The 23,271-nt window shown below is 44.6% G+C and overlaps 1 protein-coding gene across 1 annotated transcript; it reads right to left on the minus strand.

The window, feature by feature from the left end:
• Window positions 1-5,633: 5,633 nt before the first annotated feature.
• pygmb (phosphorylase, glycogen, muscle b) lies at window positions 5,634-21,611 on the minus strand. Its single transcript, XM_079295755.1, has 20 exons — window positions 21,266-21,611; window positions 18,807-18,908; window positions 17,550-17,628; window positions 17,348-17,451; window positions 15,121-15,252; window positions 14,376-14,487; window positions 14,206-14,288; window positions 13,777-13,920; window positions 13,498-13,590; window positions 12,345-12,491; window positions 11,804-11,967; window positions 11,539-11,653; window positions 11,283-11,384; window positions 11,051-11,198; window positions 10,909-10,967; window positions 9,566-9,707; window positions 9,168-9,375; window positions 7,194-7,328; window positions 6,903-6,969; window positions 5,634-6,683 (listed from the first exon to the last, which is right to left on the minus strand). The coding sequence occupies exons 1-20, from the start codon at window positions 21,506-21,508 to the stop codon at window positions 6,534-6,536; spliced, it is 2,529 nt and encodes an 842-aa protein (XP_079151881.1). The 5' UTR covers window positions 21,509-21,611; the 3' UTR covers window positions 5,634-6,533.
• Window positions 21,612-23,271: the final 1,660 nt, after the last annotated feature.

Raw genomic sequence — 23,271 nt, forward strand, 5'->3', positions numbered from 1 at the left:
ATATAACGGTACGCTGGAGAACTTGGCAAAACACACAAAACAATCTGGCAGAGAACAAGTGCAAGAGAGGGGACCTACATAGTGAGGGCTAGTGAGGGGATGGGCTGCAGGTGAGATGGGTGAGGAGGACCAGGTGAGGGGAATGAGAGGTGATCGGGTGTGAATGGTAGGATCTGAAATGACAGGAGAGTTAATAAAACAAGCAGACAGGATGAAAACAAACTCATATGAAGGGAAATTCGTGACACAAGTGAATCCAATCGGGAAGGGCAGACAACCACATAGGTGGGAAAAACCCACAAGAGGTTAGTGACACAAAATAAAACAGGAAATAATGAATGTTAAATACAAGTAAAGATTAGGAAGGAGCAGGACGGGACACGCCACTGACTGTTTCTGTCAAAGGAGTCTCTGGCGTTAAAGAGAGTGCAGATATCGGCTTCATCTCCCCGTCAGCGACGGCTGTCTGACAGCAAGGTAGCGTACATTTAGAATGATATTGTTCTGAGGCGTCTACAATACGTCCAACTATCCCTTTATGGTCAAAAGGAGTTTTGAAATCATCTATAAATTCTGCCAAGCAACATCAAAGTGCACATTGAGATGCTTCTCTAGTTTATTGTATTTATTAGTATAAGTATTTGTTTATTCAGAAACACTTCTTCACTCTCAAGGACAAGTGTCCCAATTGCATCCGACGATGAAGCCCATGAGATGCGTCTGAAAGCTCTCAAGAAATCGAGCAAGTTGACGTTGGGTTCAATATTTCTGTCAAACTCTATAGAGAGAGAGTTTAAACGGTGGATGACTTGTACATGCGCATGAACAGGTATTAAAAGATAAACAACACAGTGGAAGGATTTGGACGTCATCATAAAATATGATTCAAGCCAAGTATGAATCATTTATCTGTTTACACACCAGACGCTTCATAGGAGAAGCTATTGTTAAATAATCCAAAAATTAACAATTAAATATACAGCTGCAAACAAATACATTACAGTGTATCCTGGACCATCCATGTACTGCCTATAAAACACTCAGTAGGGTGGTTTAAGTATATGTTGCCATAACGTCTAATAAGTTCAATATTTACCAGAGAATGAGCAGATTGGAACGAACAAGAAATACATCAGAACCAATGTGAAGTTGACTGAAGATTGAGATGAAAATAATTGTCTTACCGTAAGCACTGCAGTCCATCCCAGAGGGTGAGGAGTTAGGGATCAGGTGGAGGAAACTGAGACCACAAAGGGGGGAATGGGGCTTTAATATGATGGATGGGAGGGGAGGAGGGGACCGCTTGTGATGGACAACTGTCAATCATGTGGGTGTGGGAGGGGCAGGAGGAACAGGTCTGAGGCCAAAGGGTGGAATCACATGATCCATGATGTCACACACACAGTGGGTACATGAGCAGAAGAACATGATAGGACGCTTGTTATTAAAGAAACCCTTCTTAACTCAAGGTCCACAACCTACTTCATCACATCTGGTGGAGTTCATCAGCTGCCATGACTGAACCATTTCCATGACAACTGAGCAAACCACATGTACCGATAGAGCCACCAGATGTTAAAGCTCTTGAAGAAATGTAGTAAGTGGCCCTTGAGTTAAGATGTGTTTCTGTCAAAGCTGTAAAATAGGTTCAGTGACATTAACTTCAGTGACTAACTTCCTAGGACTTTGTTTGGTTTACATAGTGTAAGGTGTTCTTCCATCACCTACGCGTTCTTCCATCACCTACGCGTTCTTCCATCACCTACGTGTTCTTCCATCACGTGTTCTTCCATCACGTGTTCTTCCATCACCTACGTGTTCTTCCATCACGTGTTCTTCCATCACCTACGTGTTCTTCCATCACGTGTTCTTCCATCACCTACGTGTTCTTCCATCACCTACGTGTTCTTCCATTACCTACGTGTTCTTCCATCACCTACGTGTTCTTCCATTACCTACGTGTTCTTCCATCACGTGTTCTTCCATCACCTACGTGTTCTTCCATCACGTGTTCTTCTATCACCTACGTGTTCTTCCATCACGTGTTCTTCCATCACCTACGTGTTCTTCCATCACGTGTTCTTCCATCACCTACGTGTTCTTCCATCACCTACGTGTTCTTCCATCACCTACGTGTTCTTCAATCACCTACGTGTTCTTCCATCACCTACGTGTTCTTCCATCACCTACGTGTTCTTCCATCACGTACGTGTTCTTCCATCAGGTACGTGTTCTTCCATCACCTACGTGTTCTTCCATCACCTACGTGTTCTTCCATCACGTGTTCTTCCATCACCTACGTGTTCTTCCATCACGTGTTCTTCCATCACCTACGTGTTCTTCCATCACGTGTTCTTCCATCACCTACGTGTTCTTCCATCACGTGTTCGTCCATCACCTACGTGTTCTTCCATCACCTACGTGTTCTTCCATCACCTACGTGTTCTTCAATCACCTACGTGTTCTTCAATCACCTACGTGTTCTTCCATCAGGTACGTGTTCTTCCATCAGGTACGTGTTCTTCCATCAGGTACGTGTTCTTCCATCAGGTACGTGTTCTTCCATCAGGTACGTGTTCTTCCATCAGGTACGTGTTCTTCCATCACCTACGTGTTCTTCCATCACGTACGTGTTCTTCCATCACGTACGTGTTCTTCCATCAGGTACGTGTTCTTCCATCACCTACGCGTTCTTCCATCACCTACGTGTTCTTCCATCACGTGTTCTTCCATCACGTGTTCTTCCATCACGTGTTCTTCCATCACGTGTTCTTCCATCACGTGTTCTTCCATCACGTGTTCTTCCATCACCTACGTGTTCTTCCATCACGTGTTCTTCCATCACCTACGTGTTCTTCCATCACGTGTTCTTCCATCACCTACGTGTTCTTCCATCACCTACGTGTTCTTCCATTACCTACGTGTTCTTCCATCACGTGTTCTTCCATCACCTACGTGTTCTTCCATTACCTACGTGTTCTTCCATCACCTACGTGTTCTTCCATCACGTGTTCTTCCATCACCTACGTGTTCTTCCATCACGTGTTCTTCCATCACGTGTTCTTCCATCACCTACGTGTTCTTCCATCACCTACGTGTTCTTCCATCACCTACGTGTTCTTCCATCACCTACGTGTTCTTCCATCACCTACGTGTTCTTCCATCACCTACGTGTTCTTCCATCACGTACGTGTTCTTCCATCAGGTACGTGTTCTTCCATCACCTACGTGTTCTTCCATCACCTACGTGTTCTTCCATCACGTGTTCTTCCATCACCTACGTGTTCTTCCATCACGTGTTCTTCCATCACCTACGTGTTCTTCCATCACGTGTTCTTCCATCACCTACGTGTTCTTCCATCACGTGTTCGTCCATCACCTACGTGTTCTTCCATCACCTACGTGTTCTTCCATCACCTACGTGTTCTTCAATCACCTACGTGTTCTTCCATCACCTACGTGTTCTTCCATCAGGTACGTGTTCTTCCATCAGGTACGTGTTCTTCCATCAGGTACGTGTTCTTCCATCAGGTACGTGTTCTTCCATCAGGTACGTGTTCTTCCATCACCTACGTGTTCTTCCATCACGTACGTGTTCTTCCATCACGTACGTGTTCTTCCATCAGGTACGTGTTCTTCCATCACCTACGTGTTCTTCAATCACCTACGTGTTCTTCCATCACCTACGTGTTCTTCCATCACCTACGTGTTCTTCCATCACCTACGTGTTCTTCCATCACCTACGTGTTCTTCCATCACGTACGTGTTCTTCCATCACGTGTTCTTCCATCAGGTACGTGTTCTTCCATCAGGTACGTGTTCTTCCATCAGGTACGTGTTCTTCCATCAGGTACGTGTTCTTCCATCACGTGTTCTTCCGTCAGGTACGTGTTCTTCCGTCAGGTACGTGTTCTTCCGTCACCTACGTGTTCTTCCGTCACCTACGTGTTCTTCCGTCACCTACGTGTTCTTCCGTCACCTACGTGTTCTTCCATCACCTACATGTTCTTCCATCATGTACACGTTCTTCTCATGGATGTTCCAGTGTGATCTCTCCTGGAGCGTTCTCCCAACACATTCACTGATGTGATGTTCGGATGGTCCGACTGTCTAAAATCTCCCGTCTGTGTTGATGTGACATCTTAAGATATGATCCACATCATTTTTAACAGACCGTTCAGTCATCCCTGTTTCTGTATATACATCTTTGACCTCTTTTCCATCGACAAATGAACAAAATACAAAAATAACCAAACAGCTAAAATAGAGAGCTACCAAAAGTAATTTGCCAAGTAATTAGCAATTATCTTAACTTTGATTCATCAGCTTCCTTAATTTGTGTTTCTGCAGAATAAAAAAATATGCCTCTGAATATTGATTGCAGCAATTACAAAATGAACTGTATATTTAAATGATTAAAAACCATACAGGACCGACATCAGCCTCTGCTGGTGGCCAGCAGAAAGTATCACTACCTCTAACTCAGCCATTTATTTATGCTGGTTCATGCTCTCAGGTGTGTTGTCCTGGACTCCATCTTTCAGCAAACTGTGACATTTACCTCAACGTGCTTCATGGGCCAGAAGGCTACCATCAGTGTTCATGGGACAGAATCAGTCAGTGTTCATGGGACAGAAGGATACCATCAGTCAGTGTTCATGGGACAGAAGGATACCATCAGTCAGCGTGTTCATGGGACAGAAGGATACCATCAGTCAGCGTGTTCATGGGACAGAAGGATACCATCAGTCAGTGTTCATGGGACAGAAGGATACCATCAGTCAGTGTTCATGGGACAGAAGGATACCATCAGTCAGAGTGTTCATGGGACAGAAGGATACCATCAGTCAGAGTGTTCATGGGACAGAAGGATACCATCAGTCAGAGTGTTCATGGGACAGAAGGATACCATCAGTCAGCGTGTTCATGGGACAGCAGGATACCATCAGTCAGCGTGTTCATGGGACAGAAGGATACCATCAGTCAGCGTGTTCATGGGACAGAAGGATACCATCAGTCAGAGTGTTCATGGGACAGAAGGATACCATCAGTCAGCGTGTTCATGGGACAGAAGGATACCATCAGTCAGCGTGTTCATGGGACAGAAGGATACCATCAGTCAGCGTGTTCATGGGACAGAAGGATACCATCAGTCAGTGTTCATGGGACAGAAGGATACCATCAGTCAGCGTGTTCATGGGACAGAAGGATACCATCAGTCAGTGTGTTCATGGGACAGAAGGATACCATCAGTCAGTGTGTTCATGGGACAGAAGGATACCATCAGTCAGCGTGTTCATGGGACAGAAGGATACCATCAGTCAGCGTGTTCATGGGACAGAAGGATACCATCAGTCAGCGTGTTCATGGGACAGAAGGATACCATCAGTCAGAGTGTTCATGGGACAGAAGGATACCATCAGTCAGAGTGTTCATGCTGTTGCAGAATAGTCAGGTCAACGAACATCTAAAAGAACAGCGCAGGCCTTATGGTGCAGGCACAGCTTCAACGTGGATCCATGAGGCCCACATCGTCATTTTCATTTTGGGGTCAGGAATGTGCAACAAACAGTTACCTTTACATGGACAACGTTGTGTCTGTGCTGCACTACAGAGGTGACTGAAACATCGGAAGTATTGTAGTTTTGTCATTTATTGACAAAGAAAAAGCAAAGCACTGGCTGCGAGTGAAATGCGAGGTTCAGCGTAGTGAGCAGCTGCTTCTGCAGGCAGCACCAGTCAGTCAGACAGTAGCTGAAGCAGGACAGTATGTTACAGTACATCGATGGAGTGGATAGCCACAGTGCCATAGACTCACGTATGCTAAACACACACAACTACAGAATACACACATCTTCCAAAGGTTAATTCAGTCACTTTGGGTTTGTAGGCAGAGAAGGCTTCGTTATCTTCGAACACAGATCACCTTATGAAGAGAGTACAGCAGAATGAGACAAACATGCTGAGGACATCGCAGCTGACCTGAGGAGTCAGTACATCTGCATCACAGGGCTCCCCTGACCTCCACTCTAATAACACATAAATGGATATACGCACATAACACCATGACACACTAACCGGGCAGTCGGAGAGTTTTGTAATACGGAACATGAATGAAGAGTTATTAGACGGTATATATTGACACAGTCCAGTCACAGTGCTGCTACGAGGCCACAGTGCAGGTTAACCACAGAGCGTCCCGTCCCTCTTCCATGGAAGACTGAGGCTGGTTCGGGACCACAACAGTGCTAAAGGTTTATCGGCGTGTTTGCTGGGTCTTGGGAGCCACATAGGCTCAGAAGTTGAAGGGAAATATAGTTTGAATTGTGGTTGGAATCACTGTTAAGTTAAAGATATAGTCTCCAATTTAGTTATCGGGTTTCTGGACGAGCCCACTGCGATACACACTACTGCAACATGAACTGGAGTAATAGAGGTGCTCTAGGGGTTAATGATGTAAAGAAATAATGCCACGCTACACAGTGAAGAAGCTACAGTGCATGGACCACATGGTGAGCTATGGTGAGGTGGTTTTAGCGAGGATCATCAGGAGCAGCGATCTTCTCCAAGCTGGGCTCCATGCCCCAGATCTCCCGGGCATACTGGGAAATGGTGCGGTCACTGGAGAATTTACCACAGCCGGCGATGTTGTGGATCACCATCTTGGTCCACTCTTTAGGGTCCTTTAGGGAGAGGAGGAGGAGTGAAGGAGTTATTAACATAACCAATAAACACTACACAGAGGGACAGTATCATATAATATATTACAGTATAACATTGCATATCAGATGAAGCTAAGAATTCAACAGAATTTGAGACATACAGTATGAAGTTAAAACAACTAATAAAAGAAGTCATCGTGCTGTGTTACACTGCAGGACAAATGACTGGAGTCTACTGACCTTGTAGAGTGCGCTGACTTTCTCTTGACACTTGATGTAGGCCTCATAGTCTGCAAACACCTTGAACCTGCAGCACAGACGTACAGTTATAAATCAATACATTCAACTGGGACGTTAATGCTCCAAGCAAACAGGACAGTTTCACACCAGTGTCTTATGGCGTTAAAGTGCAACAGTCTCACTCTCTTGACAGTGACGCATTGATGCCACTGCCTGACACTGTGGACATAAAGGTAGGCTGTGTGTCAGCAAGGCCTCGGTGCTGCTTCCCCAGCGTCAGTGTGCTCTAACCTGTCGTGGTGCATCAGCATGTTGACGAGGTCTTTGAAGAGGTCGGGCTGGCCGGGGCTGAAGAGGCCTCCAGATATCTGGTCCATTGCCTGCTTCAGCTCGGGGATACGGTTGTAGTACGACGCGGCATCATAGCTGAGGACAAAAGACATTCAACAAAAACACATCAGACAATGGACCCCTGGACCCAGACATGCAAAAGAGCCTACCACTTATTCTACATAGGAGCAGGACAAAGACTTTATTGTTGCTCAGCCTTTTTGTTGTTGTTCTGTCACTTTCATTTCATTCATTTCGCATCTTCCTATGGTTGTGTCTCTTTGTGATTGTTTCGGTGTTTGTGTAGTTACTTTTAGTTTGTGCTTGTTTTGCCCCTTTTTTAGGACAGTCGTTTTCTGTCTTTGTAGTTTGAGTCCATTTGTGTTTGTTTGCACCTTTTTGAAGTCGTTTTCTCCCTTTGAAGTTGCGTTGACTCTTTGTAGTCACTTTGTGTCTCATTGGGGTTGTAGGGCCTCTCTTTCTAGTCTTTGTGTCTCTTTGGGGTTGTAGGGCCTCTCTTTGAAGTCACTTTGTGTCTCTTTGGGGTTGTAGGGCCTCTCTTTGTAGTCACTTTGTGTCTTTGGGCTTGTAGGGCCTCTCTTTCTAGTCACTTTGTGGTTGTAGGGCCTCTCTTTCTAGTCACTTTGTGTCTCTTTGGGGTTGTAGGGCCTCTCTTTCTAGTCACTTTGTGTCTCTTTGGGGTTGTAGGGCCTCTCTTTCTAGTCTTTGTGTCTCTTCGGGGTTGTAGGGCCTCTCTTTCTAGTCTTTGTGTCTCTTCGGGGTTGTAGGGCCTCTCTTTCTAGTCTTTGTGTCTTCGGGGTTGTAAGGCCTCTCTTTGTAGTCACTTTGTGTCTCTTTGGGGTTGTAGGGCCTCTCTTTCTAGTCTGTGTCTCTTCGGGGTTGTAGGGCCTCTCTTTCTAGTCTGTGTCTCTTTGGGGTTGTAGGGCCTCTCTTTCTAGTCTTTGTGTCTCTTCGGGGTTGTAGGGCCTCTCTTTCTAGTCTTTGTGTCTCTTCGGGGTTGTAGGGCCTCTCTTTCTAGTCTTTGTGTCTTCGGGGTTGTAAGGCCTCTCTTTGTAGTCACTTTGTGTCTCTTTGGGGTTGTAGGGCCTCTCTTTCTAGTCTGTGTCTCTTTGGGGTTGTAGGGCCTCTCTTTCTAGTCTGTGTCTCTTTGGGGTTGTAGGGCCTCTCTTTCTAGTCTCTTCGGGGTTGTAGGGCCTCTCTTTCTAGTCTCTTCGGGGTTGTAGGGCCTCTCTTTCTAGTCTCTTCGGGGTTGTAGGGCCTCTCTTTCTTGTCTCTTTGGGGTTGTAGGGCCTCTCTTTCTAGTCACTTCGGGGTTGTACGGCCTCTCTTTCTAGTCTCTTTGGGGTTGTAGGGCCTCTCTTTCTAGTCACTTCGGGGTTGTACGGCCTCTCTTTCTAGTCTCTTTGGGGTTGTAGGGCCTCTCTTTCTAGTCACTTTGTGTCTCTTTGGGCTTGTAGGGCCTCTCTTTCTCATCACTTTGTGTCTTTGGGGTTGTAGGGCCTCTCTTTCTAGTCACTTTGGGGTTGTCGGGCCTCTCTTTCTAGTCACTTTGTGTCTCTTTGGGGTTGTAGGGCCTCTCTTTCTAGTCACGTTGTGTCCCTTTGGGGTTGTAGGGCCTCTTTCTAGTCACTTTGTGTCTCTTTGGGGTTGTAGGGCCTCTCTTTCTAGTCTCTTTGGGGTTGTAGGGCCTCTCTTTGTGTCTCTTTTTAATTGTTGTATTTTTCTTTGTGGTTATTTTGAGTCTCTTCCTTCTTGTGTCTCAAAGAGTGACATTTTGTAAGAGAAGGCCAGGGGAGGTCTGCCACTTTGGGCCCAGTTCAGTAATTCATTCATGAACTTACATTTGAACCGGTATTACAGAACATGGTGAATTTGATCCAAATATTATTTATACATTTTAATTGTAACTCTCACCCCTTCTTGTCCATAGCCTTCACGTCGGGCACCCTCATGCCGAAGATGAAGAGGTTCTCCTCTCCAGCTTCCTCCGCCATTTCCACGTTGGCTCCATCCATGGTGCCGATGGTGAGGGCTCCGTTCAGCATGAACTTCATGTTCCCGGTGCCAGAGGCCTCAGTACCTGCTGTGGAGATCTGCTCCGACAGGTCAGATGCAGGAATGACTGCGGACAGGAGATTCAGAATTCCCGTTTCTCTCTCCAACCAGGTTCAGTTACACACACACACACGAGTATACTGTATGTCCTTGGCTTGCAGACTCTAAGCCCTTAATATGTTCGCAAAAGGTCAGTTTCCAAATGATAAATTACTCAATTGTGAATAAGATTATAAATGAACAGTATGCGTTGTTACCCTTCTCAGCCAGAGTGACCCGATAGTTCTCCAGGTAGATGACTTTGAGGCGATCTCCCACCACGGGGTCATCATTGACAATGTCTCCAATTGATGTGATCAGCTTGATGATCATCTTGGCCGTGTGATAACCTGGAGCCGCCTGAAACACACAGGACACCATCTTGAGAAACACGAAATGAAACCAGTTTTTACTGGTTGGGATAAACTCTAATCAGCACAAAATAAGAGCTCATTTTATTTATATATATATATATATATATATATATATATATATATATATATATATATATATATATATATATATATATATATACACACATGTTGATTTAGTACCATGTACCTTATGTCTAATTCATCTTGTAAACTGAAACGGGCGCAGAAAGCTGTACTCCATGCTTCTAATTGCCTCTTTCCATTTTGCTAATTATTGTACCAAGTTTTCACAAATGCTAATATTTTTACAAACACACATTTCAAACATTTTCTTAAAACGAGTGTTTTGTGATTCCATAAATTCAGTCTCGTATAGTTATGATTATTATAGATTATATATATATATATATATATATATATATATATATATATATATATATATATATATATATATATATATATATATATATATATATATATATATATATATATATATATATATATATATATATATATATATATATATATATATATATAATAATCATCATAACTACACATATCTATAATATTCATAACCACACATATCTATAATAATCATAACCACACAGATTTATAATAATCATAACCACACAGATCTATAATAATCATAACCACACAGATCTATAATAATCATAACCACACAGATCTATAATAATCATAACTATACGAGACTGAATTTATGGAATCACAAAACACTCGTTTTAAGAAAATGTTTGAAATGTGTGTTTGTAAAAATATTAGCATTTGTGAAAACTTGGTACAATAATTAGCAAAATGGAAAGAGGCAATTAGAAGCATGGAGTACAGCTTTCTGCGCCCGTTTCAGTTTACAAGATGAATTAGACATAAGGTACATGGTACTAAATCAACATGTACTAACACACATGTATGTTGGTGACAGCCTCAGTCATACATCTTCATCAAAGGGGGTGTGAGGGAGAAACATATTTGAGGAATTGGTCCTTATGTATAAATATCTTTGAGTACATTATCTTGTAAAACAAATGTTGAATCTTTTCTTCTCTTTTAATGGTGCTGGATGAGCAGTTCTCAGTCTTCCAGAAACAAAAGTCATCTTTGCAGTGGACACACGAAACAAGCACATGGCAGAGAAAAACTAAAGCAACATAACGGTGTCAGCCACTCACCTTCCCTCCAATCATGACGGTCCTGGGGGTCCAGGACTTGTTGGGTTCCTTCTTGATTCCTGATTAAAAACAAACAGTTTTTGCCTTCACTCTCAGTCTAGATTTGTTTTCTAAGAAGTTGCCAAGAAGAGAAAGCACCCACGGTTGTACAGCGTGATGATGTGCAGGCAGTTGAGCAGCTGCCTCTTGTACTCGTGGATCCTCTTCACCTGCACATCAAACATGGAGTTGGGGTTGATCTTCACCTTGTATTGCTCCTCGAGGTGGGCAGCAAACTTCATCTTGTTCTCCTAAAGGTTGAGGTCGTACAGAGGGATGTGATCAGAAACAAAACAGGAGAATCATCACCTTTCTTTAAGCATTTAAGCGCTCACTTGTTTGACTTTGGCAACATCCCGAATGAGGGCGTCATCGTCCACAAAGTCCAGAAGGTTCTTCAGCTGGTCGAGGTCACGGATGTAGTCCTCACCAATCCTCTAAACAAACCATTACCACGTCAGCACATGTAGGTCAAGTGCAACTGCAGTGTACATGTTGAACTCTGTGCTTTGGCTGTCAGTCAGCTAATATTCGATATGCAAAGAATCAACGTCCATTCGGCATTGAGTCTGTATGAAGAAGAACACACACCTCTGCGATGACCTCAGCCAGGCCAGGGTTGCACATGACCAGCCAGCGCCTGGGTGTGATGCCGTTGGTCTTGTTCTGAAACTTCTCAGGGTCTGCTTCATAGAAGTCCTTGAACCTGAGGAGGAGGGGAGCAACAACAGAGGAGGACCTTGAGTTCTGGGGATATTATCAAGTTAGTTCTTGAAGAGTCACGTCAAACACAAACTCTACAGAAACGCTTTACGAGCACGAGCCAGAAGAGAGGAGGGTGGACCGCGTTCCCTACACGGTGTCTTTGATGATTTCGGAGTGGAGGCGGGCCACTCCGTTGACAGCATGAGATCCCACAATGCACAGGTGGGCCATGTTGATCTTCTTGTCCTCCCCTTCCTCGACCAGGGACATTCGGCGCAGGCGGTCAAGATCTCCGGGGAAAAGCTTGGCAATGCGCTGGAGGGTGAAGCAGAGAGACGTATGGAGGAGTGATGTCTACCTGAGCAGCATCAAGTCTCTGCTGTGCTCCACTGGCACTGCGCTCATACAGCCATTCATGCAGATATATGAGCAATAATACGGTAAACAGAATGAAAAAGAATAAAGACCGGAGCCCTTATAACGGTCGAGATAAAGCTTAAATAACAGCTTTGGGTCTCGGGTGAGGTTAGGGTCTCAAATTTGGCAGTACTCTTATTCAAAGTAGTGCAGACCTCTGATACAGGGAGCACAGAGAGAAGCATTGGGTATCGGCAACATGGCAAACAAGAACCTTTAGACAAATCATCTAAATGCCTAAAATGCTCATAGATCTACGTCCAGCTGCCTCCTACCTCCAGGTGCCTCCTGTTGATCTCGTAGATGATCTCCAGGTGACGAGGCAGCAGGTTCTGGAAGAGGTCGACGGGCCAGCGCTCCAGGGCTTCAGGCAGGACGGTGTGGTTGGTGTAGGCACAGGTACGGACCACGATGTCCCATGCCTGGACACAGAGAGGACCGGACCATCGAACATAATCACCTCTACTCACATCTTTCTCACACAACAACTGAAACTTTGACGAGAACATAAGAATTTGTGTATTTTGACAAATACAACTTCATTAGTGTAGAAAATGACAGTCTCGTCTTGTGTACTCTAACAGTGATGCTGATTTTGGTTTTCAGTGTAGTGAGGAGAAAATGCAAACTAGAAGCCACGTCCAGCTCGGGAATGGAACATCACACATTCATGTACATTCTCATGACTTATACATGTTTCATCTAGCTTTAATGTGTTTGATGTTTCGACACTTCTTGTCTCATTTCACCAAATCAAAAGTATTTGAAATATTTTTTAAGAATATTATTTATATTAAAATAGACATTTTGTGATGTTTATGTTTGTATTTAAAAAATAAATAAAATAAGACTATAATTCAGTCCATAAAAATGGAATTAGATGTAAGCAGATAAACTTGTAACATCAGTGATGTAGCATTGAATTCATTACATTCCAGGGATGAACAGTGTTTCTTTTGAACAACAAATTGGTGTGAAATCATAGAAATAAACAAAAGGAACCTCACGCTCAGATAAATCAAGAAATAATGGCTCATCATTTCCTGACCGAGATCCTGTGTTCACACGAAATGGGCTGAATCTAGACTGTTACCCTCACTATAGTCTACCTCGCTACCGTCTACCTCGCTACAGTCTACCTCGCTACAGTCTACCTCGCTACAGTCTACCTCGCTACAGTCTACCTCGCTACAGTCTACCTCGCTACAGTCTACCTCGCTACAGTCTACCTCGCTACATTCTGTCACAGTGTGCGTCGTTCTGCTGCGTCATCGTTTCTGCAGCGGTGCAGGGTGCAGAGAGACAGAACACGAGTGACCACAGGACAATTCAGTTAAACTGCAGGAGTTACAGTTCTAGCGGGTCGATCCAACAGCACCAGAGTGCGCAGTCATCTGTGTGTTGCTGCACTGATGCACTGCCACATACCGTCGCCCAAGTCAGCTTCTCGATGTCCACCAGGATCCTCATCAGCTCGGGGATGGCCAAAGCAGGATGGGTGTCGTTCAGCTGGATGGCCACCTGCAGACAGAGAGAGGAAACAGTGTAGTGCCTTAAAGAGCAGAACACTGCATCCAAGCTGCACCACTGCCATCTGATTAAAGACCTTAATGTCAACGCAATGACCATGGAGAGAAGTTCACAGATGACTAGTTATGGTTCAGCCCTGCAGTCCTCATCTTGGAGAGGATACGACGGATCTCTCACCTTGTCCGGCAGCGTAGAAAGGTCGAGTCGCACAAACTCGGTGGAGCCAAATTTGGAGGCTTTGAATCGCCGGATGATGTCCTGAAGAGTCGCTGCTACGACGAAGTACTCCTGCTTCAGACGCAGCTCCTTCCCCTCAAAGAACTGACCAGCAAAGACAACATGAGAAACTCGTCTTTTAGAATACATGCAGAACTGACTTCTGTATTCTAGAGAATGTTGTTCTGGAGAAAGAAGATGTCTGATTAGTTGAGTTAAAGCTCCACGTTGGTGCAATGGTCCTCTACAGCAAGTTGCAGACACAACATCAGACATATTCACAATTCTAAAAAAGATGTTACGGTTCATTTCACTCGAACGATAAAATTACTTCTAGAGCAACACAGATTTGCTGTGCTGCCCTCTGACCCCAGATAGAGGTCCACTCACGTTGTCGTTGGGGTAGAGGACCCTGGAGATGTTCTCAGCCAGGTTTCTGTCCAGCACGGCTTGAATGTAGCCGCCAACATTAACTGTGGGACATGGTTTACGTTCATATTCAGTAGTGATCCGTACATGGTATTAATGATGATTCCTCAGCAGCAGAGGACAATACTCACAGTCCTTGAGGTTAAAGTCACAGGGGGCCTTAGCAGACCACAGCCTCATTGTGTTGACGATGTTGTTTCTGTAGCCGGGGATCGGGGTGTCATAAGGAAGAGCCAGAACCACCTGAATCAAAGTTAAAATAGATATTCAACACACTGGTTATTGTTCCATTACAAAATCACAACTTACTAATTTGCCTCAGAGGGCTTTACAACATGTACACATTTGACATCCTCTTGTCCCGGGACCCTCACATCAGAACAGCAAATACTCTCCAAAAACCCCTTTCACGGGGAGGGAAGAGGAAGAGGAAAGAGGTTCAGCTGTATGACGGCGTGATCCCGCCCTGCTGTTACTTAGTAGTTTGTTTCTTAGAACTGAAGACTATGAATGTAGTTTATTTGAAGCCAGTAGCAGGAGTAAAATGCTGCCCGCTATCTGTCTGGAGTATGTTGCCAGATATCACACACTGCCCCTTTAATGCGTTACCGGTGAGATTAGCTTGCTCAACGTACAGCTCACTACATATCTTGGTCACTATTCTTAAACAACCAAATTTAAAAGGATTGTTTGTGTTACAAAATGAACTCAGGAAACTCACGATAACTATTGTTCATGGTCATTATATTTATTAATGATTGTATTAAATCTGGCCAAAGTACCTCGTCGGTCCCCTGATGAATATGTAATCGGTAGCATTATATGACACGAGGTGAACACCAACGTGTTGATGAAGGTCGGTTCTGTGTTCTATACCTGTGTGTCGACCCACTTCACTCCTTCTTCCGTGTGCTCCACTCGTCCGTAGAAGTGGACCGGGCGCATGTACTCCGGGCGAGCCTTCTCCCAGGGGTTCCCGTAGCGCAGCCAGTCGTCAGCTTCCTCCACCTGTGGAAACACCGTGCTGGGGTATTGATTTCATGTGCTTATGAACATACAGCACACAACAGGCTGCCATTTCATCTGGTAGAGAACTAGTTCTTCGGGTCCATCCAACTAAATGTTTGTGGGGTAAAGAGTCGTTTAAAAAAGTGCCGTGGGCGGCACGGTGGCAGAGTGGTTAAGATCACTGCCTCACAGTAAGAAGGTACTGGGTTCGCTTCCCAGTCAAGGTTTCTGGTTTCGATTCCTGGTACAACCTGTGTTGAGTTTGCATGTTCTCAGCCGTGGCCGCGTGGGTTTCCTCCGGGCACTCCGGTTTCCCCCACCTCGGAAAAACATGCAAAGGAATGAATGGTGAATGCTTGGTGTGAATGCGCGTGAATGCTTGGTGTTGGTCGGAGGGGCCGTTGTGCACAAATTAGTTGCCACGCTTCCGTCAGTCTGCCCCAGGGCAGCTGTGGCTACAGACGTAGCTTACCACCACCGGTATGACTGGGCGAATAGTGTGCATGGAACCCTGTAAAGCGTCTTTGAGTACTAAGAAAAGCTCTATATAAAATAAAGAATTATTATTAAAAAAGGATTTCTGCTTCTTTCAGTCAACTTTTCAGCCTTAACTTTAGTGCGAGGTTCTGTAAACTACCATCAGCGATATGTGTCGTTTTAGTTAAAGCCAAACCATTTCTTGCACTCAATCTCTGGGTAAAGAGTGCAGCTGATCTACTGTGGGCTCGTGTTTGGTGTTGTATCGGTCATGGACACAGCTGAAGAAGAGGAGGGTCAGAGGACTTCATCTTTTCTGTTGAAAAAATATGAAAGTGGCATTCTGATATGGAGGGTACAAGCTCCCATCATAATAAATAAATAAATAAATCATGAAGAAAGTTGTGATCAAATGATCAAATAAATGTGCAGGTTCATTTGAAAATAAATAAATATGCACATTAATAAAAGGCAAACAAATACATATCTAAAAAGTAGTGCTGGGCAACGATTAAATCGCGATTAATATATTTTAATCGCGATTAATATATTTTAATCGCGATTAATATATTTTAATCGCAATTAATATATTTTAATCGCGATTAATCGCATGATTGTTATGACAAAGTTCAATAATGAATTCAAAAGTAGTGTATTGAGCACTTTTATTTTAAAAGTACTGCTATATGAACAAAGGGCAACAACATTTGGTGTAAACACTTTAAACACATCAGGTGTTTAAAGTGTTCTCGTTACACAGTAGCGATCATATTTCTTATATTATATCATTCTTATATCATATGCGTATTTTCCCTTTAACTCACGAGATGCAGGTAGCATGTTTCATACTTAATGTGAATATAATTCATACTTTGTTGGCATCTTATTCTGAAAACCGGATGTTCGTCTGAAGAACCGGATGTTGTCTCACGTTAATGTTTCCGCTAACTTTCAAAGTCCTTCGCTCGCTCCCGATCTGTGCCGTTTGAATGAGTTGAATGTCAGCATGTAGGTGCACTAACATGTGAGTGTCTGCTGAGTTGACCGCGGCGATGTCCAGTCGTCTCCAGGCAGAGCAACAGCTGGTGCACGTTGTAACCCAGCTTGTCTTGCTTTTGTTTATCTGAACTTCTCCCATAAGCTGCATCAATGTAGTCTGCTGAAGACTTCCTCCACGGACTTTCAAAATAAAAAAATGCGTCCGGCGTCAATTAATGAATGTGTTAACGAGATAACGCGTTAACTTGCCCAGCACGAATAAAAAGCTGAATTCATAAATTAGAAAATAAATGAATGCAAAAATAGTGTGTTAAAAAAAATAGTGTTAAATAATAAAAAAAAGAAATTGTATTTATTTATTCTTCCATTTCTTTGCATATTTATATATTTTCAAATGACCCTGCGCATGTATTTGATGATACATTTCTATTCTACATTATAAAACGTATTTTTTCTTTAGATGTTCATTTGTACGATGGCAGCTTTCGTCCTCCGTATGATGAAGAAAAGTTCAGCTTAAAACTGAACCCTGTAAAGAAATGCCCATCCCGGTATAGTAAGGATTAACATAAGCAGTAAGGATACGTTCACAGTCAGAAACACCATCAGGTGAACCTACCTGCCAGCCCTCGACTATTTTCTGATTGAAGATGCCGAACTCATAGCGGATGCCGTATCCATAAGCAGCCAGACCCAGAGAGGCCATGGAGTCCAGGAAGCAAGCTGAGGAAACAACATGGGGGGGTGGGGTGGTGTCCGTTTGAGGCAGCACTAAACATCACTGTCTGTCAGCAGCCAATCAGGAGGCAGCAAGAACTCACCGGCGAGGCGACCCAGACCACCGTTGCCTAGACCGGCATCTTCCTCCATGTCCTGCAGCTCCTCCATGTCCAGACCCAGCTGAAGGAGGACACATCAACATGCTGTCACTGCTGTAAACACGTCCATCGGTCCTCCACGCGTGGACATTTGACCGGTCCTCGTCTTTCCTTTATGCATCCTGTAGCCATCGCTGATACTCACACATCAAATCTCACTTTGTTTATTTCCATGATCAGGGTTATTTATTTCAGCCTGGGCTTTGACAAATCTATAACAGAGAGCCTGTGTTATAAACTGCAAACCCAATTCTGTTGAAGTGCAACAATAAACACCCGGAGTAACAAAGTACCAAGGGTTAGGGTACATCCTCAGCTGTCCTCCACCCATGGATCAGTCCATTACATTCTATGACATGTTGATTGTGTCTGCAATGTTCTGCATTTACAGTCGGCTACATGTATATAGCCATAAGTATGAGGACACGCCTCTCAGTTCCAGTTAAGAGGAAATATTAAGACTACAGGATATAATAATAATTCAGACTACGGGGTTCTTCTGACTTTGTGTTAACAGCTGGTTTGGCTCTTCCTGTTTCAACATGACAATGCCTCCGTCTCATAGACCGTATAGAAGAAGTGGACCACTGGTTTGTGGACTGCAGTCTTGAGTTTGGTATTTTGTCTGCAGCCTTCTTGGATTTTGCAAACAGTGAACGGAAGTGACCATAATTGGACTGCGGAGGAATGAGGCTGTGGTCGACACGCCGTATACGTCTCTGGTAACGACCGACCTGTCAATCACAGTAGCCCCGCCCTAAAGCATCCCCTGCTTTATGGTCTGTGTGACTCTAAATGGACCATAATGTACTAAATGAACATCATGCTGTATTGAAGAAGACTTGAAACTAGAGATTGAGACATAAACTCATGTTTACAATGTTTACTGAGGGAATAAGAGAGAAGTACAACCAGAGTCGCCCCTGGTGGACACTAGAGAGAATGCAGCTTTAAGATACTTTGGCATTGGCTTCACTTTCGCCTGCCTGGAACACCGACTCACTCAACGTCAAGGTCGGACCTCACTCATGTCTGCATGGGAGCAAATCCGTGCTGCCAGGTCGCAACATCAGGTGGGAAACTGGAACCAAAGATGTGGAGGCGTGATGTTTGGGTGTCCATGCACTTTGTTCAGGTCTCCAATTACTTTTGGGCTGTGTAGTTCTTAACCCCTGCCTCAAAGCGGATCCATTGCCTCACCTGGTACGTGGCTTCATCGCAGGCGTTCTCCAAGGCCAGGTTCACCATGGTGTTCTGCAAAGTGCGACCCATGTAGAACTCCAGGGACAGGTAGTAGACGCGCTGCAGGGAAACAGAGAAAAGCAACCTGTGAATGCCAGGCTGCATTACATTTACTCCCAATATTACTCTCAATAAATATCTAAAAACCAGACAAACTTATACCTTTCCATCTGAAAGAACTCACTAAATAGAGCACTACAAGTCTCCACAAATTCTCAGCAATCTAATAATAAAACACACGTGACCCATTTGGTGTCCCATGGCCCCTGTAACATGATCACCGGTAAAACACAACAGCTGCTGTCAGAGGCAACAACAGCAGAGCTATTACTGGCAGCTCCTCCAACAATACCTCTCTCCCTTCACAGAGAACCAAACCAGAGCCCTCAGTGACGCCGCTCAGTGTCTGTCACAGCTCTGTGACAGGTAACACGTACACACGCGTACCGACGAACGCCGACCTAATGAAAGAGAGACAAGGCTTCCAACCGTGTGAGGACGTGTGCAACATTTCTGGCAGTGCGTCATGTGACATTTCTGATCCTGCAGCTTACTGATGGTGTCGTATAAAGAATGCAGACATGGGAAAAAAGAATGTGACAAAGGCATCCAGTGGTCAGTATGAATAGGAGAGGCAGGGTCTGTGCTTCAGTTCCCAAAGGTTACGCTGACTTCACAGTATGTCTGGAGCCATGAAAGTAACAGAGTGAAACGGTTTACATTCACTGACGTGCTGACTGCTCGCTGTGAAACTCTGACTCCTGCAGATATGATTGAACTATTATGAAAATGCTGCCTTGTTCCAGTCCATCTCACACTACCTCCTGACTCTCTCACTCGGTGGCTCTCAGCACAAAGCCCATTGGCCCCTACTGAGGATATCCATTTTCAAAAACAGCTCACCAATATATTGTTTCATTTTCTCTTTCTCAACTCAGTCATTCTGTAAATCAGGTGGTCACTGCAGGTTTCAGCAAACGCGATCGTGCGTCTGCGATCGTGCGTCTGCGATCGTGCGTCTGCGATCGTGCGTCTGCGATCGTGCGTCTGCGGTTGCGCTGCAGATCTAAGTGCAGGCAGTGAAATTTGGGCACAACGGTAAAAAGAACAGCTCTCATGTACAACTCGGTTCCCTTCATTTGTACCAAAGAGACGTTCAAAAGATTTGGGTCGTTCTCGAACATCACATCACTGATTTCTGGCAGCAGGACAGTGTGTGGGACTACAGTGCGTGTGTTGATGGGGATGAAGGAACATGTCACCCAGTGAGTCAGTGAGGCTCATTGATGACAGAGGAAGAAGACGTTTGTAATGGGATTAGTCACCAGACTTACCGCTAAAATGTGTGTTCTTCCTCTTAAAGGTCCCGTTAACTTTCTGTACCAGATTGTTTCTACCTGCGATTGAAGCTTTATGATGTTCATGCAGAGCGAAATATTCAAAGCAATGTCTCAATGTCTGGACGTCTCGCACACCCACTTTTAACAACCGGTCTCCATATTTAGCCATATTTCAAATATTTAGGATGTCCACTGGAATCTAAAGTAAGTTATGTGAAGCAACCTGCACAAGCTGCACAAGCTGAGGGTGTGACGATGGACCAGCCAGAGGTCCAGCAGAGCAGGATGAGTGGTGTAGTTTAAGCCAGACACTCGCCCTCCAGCAGATCCATGACTGCTGTCACACAGTGCAGCAGACAGACAGTGCAGCAGACAGACAGTGCAGCAGACAGACAGTGCAGCAGACAGACAGTGCAGCAGACAGACAGTGCAGCAGGGCGTTGCATAATTTATTGTACCGGTGATGGCCCTTTAAACCCTCTATGGAGCCTCCTGTTCCAGGAACACGGAGGAGCTGAGTGCTGGGTACTTTGCAAGGTGTTGATCCAACGTTTTTCCATGTGCCTTTTTTTTTTTTTTAACTGTGTGGCCATTTTGTGATGCGCAGTGTGTGGTGGGGTGGTGGTGGTGATGGAGGGCGTTACGTAATACTGTACATATTTCAACAACCAGTGGATTCTCCTAATCCCACACAGCGGCAGTGCAGCATGACACCAGTATTTGGACACATTTGAAAGCATCGTCCTGAACGGCGCGCAGCAGATCAGATCAAGGTTACCGAGGCTGGTGCAGCTGGACGCGCAGAACATTATGTAACAGGCAGCTCGGATGGAGGAAACGAAAGAACTCCGCGCGCTCTGCTCGCACACTTTAACTCGGTGTCAATGCACGATACGTGTTTAGACAAAGCTACTGGAACATTACTATGAATGGATATAAACAGCAAAGCAGCCAAAGAGCGCGCGCGCACACACGCACGCACGAGGTGATTAGTTGCGATCGCTGCAGCACCCCTCCCCTCCCGAACGCCCCGGTCAGCAGTGTGTGTACGTGTGGAACTGCGGCATCGTTGCTTACTTTGGGGTCTTTCTCATAATAGTGCTGCTGCGTCCGGATCCAGCGGCCCACCAGGTAGTCCCGGACCGTGTTGGCCAGGGCGAAGTAGTAGTCCCGTTTGGTGGCCACATTCCGGTCTTTCACCAGGGTGAAGTGGAGGTGCCTGTTGAAATTAGTTTTCAGGTCCGAGACGTTTTCCACCCCGGCGAGCCCCCGAACCGAGATCTGCTTCCTCTTGTCCTGGTCGGTCAGCGGCTTGGCCATGCTTGCTAGCAGTTCGCGTCTAGTTTTGCTGGATGTCAAGTTAAATGTCACCGGCAGCCTGCCCACGTCTCTTCCGTCTCTCCTCTGCACAGACAGCGGTGGGTTGTGATGGTCCAGCCTACTATATATGTGTCACGTACTCACGTCAAGATGGACTGAAGAAAAGAAGCCTATTCCGGTCCACAGTTTCAAAATAAAACCCGAATGTGGGTCAGCTAACGAACACACGTTGGATATGCAAGTGCGTCACACGCCATTGTAGCATGCCCCCCCCCCCCCCCCCCCAGTGAAAGCAGGTGAGCGGATTAACGTTACTTTAAGCTTAAGTTGTTGCTATATCGAGCAAAAACAATCCGCTGCTGAAAATGTAAACATTTGATTTTATGAAGTATGATCTTTTGTTTTAAGATGACTGCAGCAACAATAAGAAGGTTGTTAGATTAACTCTGCAAATGTATAACTGGTGGAAAATGTTCTAGGTAGGGCCATCCTATCAATTTCAGCAAACATCCCAGTATGATTTAATGCAAAAAAATGTAAGTATCAAACACGCATTATTACTTTGCAGTTAAATATTTAACATTTATTCCAACACGAAAAAAAGCAGTAAATAACAGTTATATAATATAATATAACATGTTCATTTATTGAGATGCCCCTATGGACCTTGTTATAGGAGGTAAAGATCAGGAGAAGTAAACATGAAGTGTAATTATGAATACTGATGTTAAATTAAGCTATGATGAGTTCTCACTGTTAATTTAACATCTCTATTACATGTTGATGCCTCCATGACCAAGTTAAGCAGATGAGACTGAGGACAGCTATGTAGAAGAAAAGATGTTCACTTTGTCTAATATGTAGCTTGACACAGTTCTCCATGAGTCCTGGTGTTCTCATGTTTCCTTACCTCCTCATCCCTCACTCCCTACCCTGGTGTTCTCATGTTTCCTTACCTCCTCATCCCTCACTCCCTACCCTGGTGTTCTCATGTTTCCTTACCTCCTCATCCCTCACTCCCGTAACTGTCGGTGCTGGATCCGTCCCCGTTGTTTTAAAAAGCTAAATAAATTATTAGCATGACATCATCCAGCTAGCTAACCAGCTAGTACAGAAGCTTCATGTACTGCTTCCCTTTCCCGCGAGTCTGCTGTCTGAACACGAGAACACGCAAGATGAGAACGAGACACGAGCCCTGGTGAGAGACACGGGCACTCGCAGCCGTGGGCCAGATGAGAATGGCCCTCCCGGAAGTCTTTTTTAGGGCGCTAATTGGCTAAATTGTAAGTCACTCATTTATTTCTTTAATCAGTGATTGGCTAAGCTGCTTATTAGACCCGTCTTCCTTGGGCCAAATCGATCTGGCCCTAGCACGTCCACGCGCAGTAGACACGTGCACGGGGACAGCTGAGAGGTGCACCAGAGAGGACAAGCAGGGAAAAACATTTATTTTGCGCAGATATCCTATTTTACAAATATTAGTGGGTATATTACATAGCTCAAAAGCACAAATATTGACAATTTATATAATTTATTAATGTTATTTTTTTTTAATTAATAATTTTATAATTTTTTATTGTGGCTCAATGTGGGTGGGGCCAGGCCCCGTGGCCCTCTATTGGCCGGCCACCACTGGTCGAATGAGAAGAAAACCGCTCAGTGTTTGTGCAGCTGAAACCAGGCTGACAAGCAGGAAAGGGTGCAGCAACAAATAAATCAAATGTATATAAAAAGACCCTGTTCAGGTACCTGGTGCCAGGATA

This window comes from Melanostigma gelatinosum, assembly GCF_949748355.1.
Source record: "Melanostigma gelatinosum genome assembly, chromosome: 23".
NCBI classification, from domain to species: Eukaryota; Metazoa; Chordata; class Actinopteri; order Perciformes; family Zoarcidae; genus Melanostigma; species Melanostigma gelatinosum.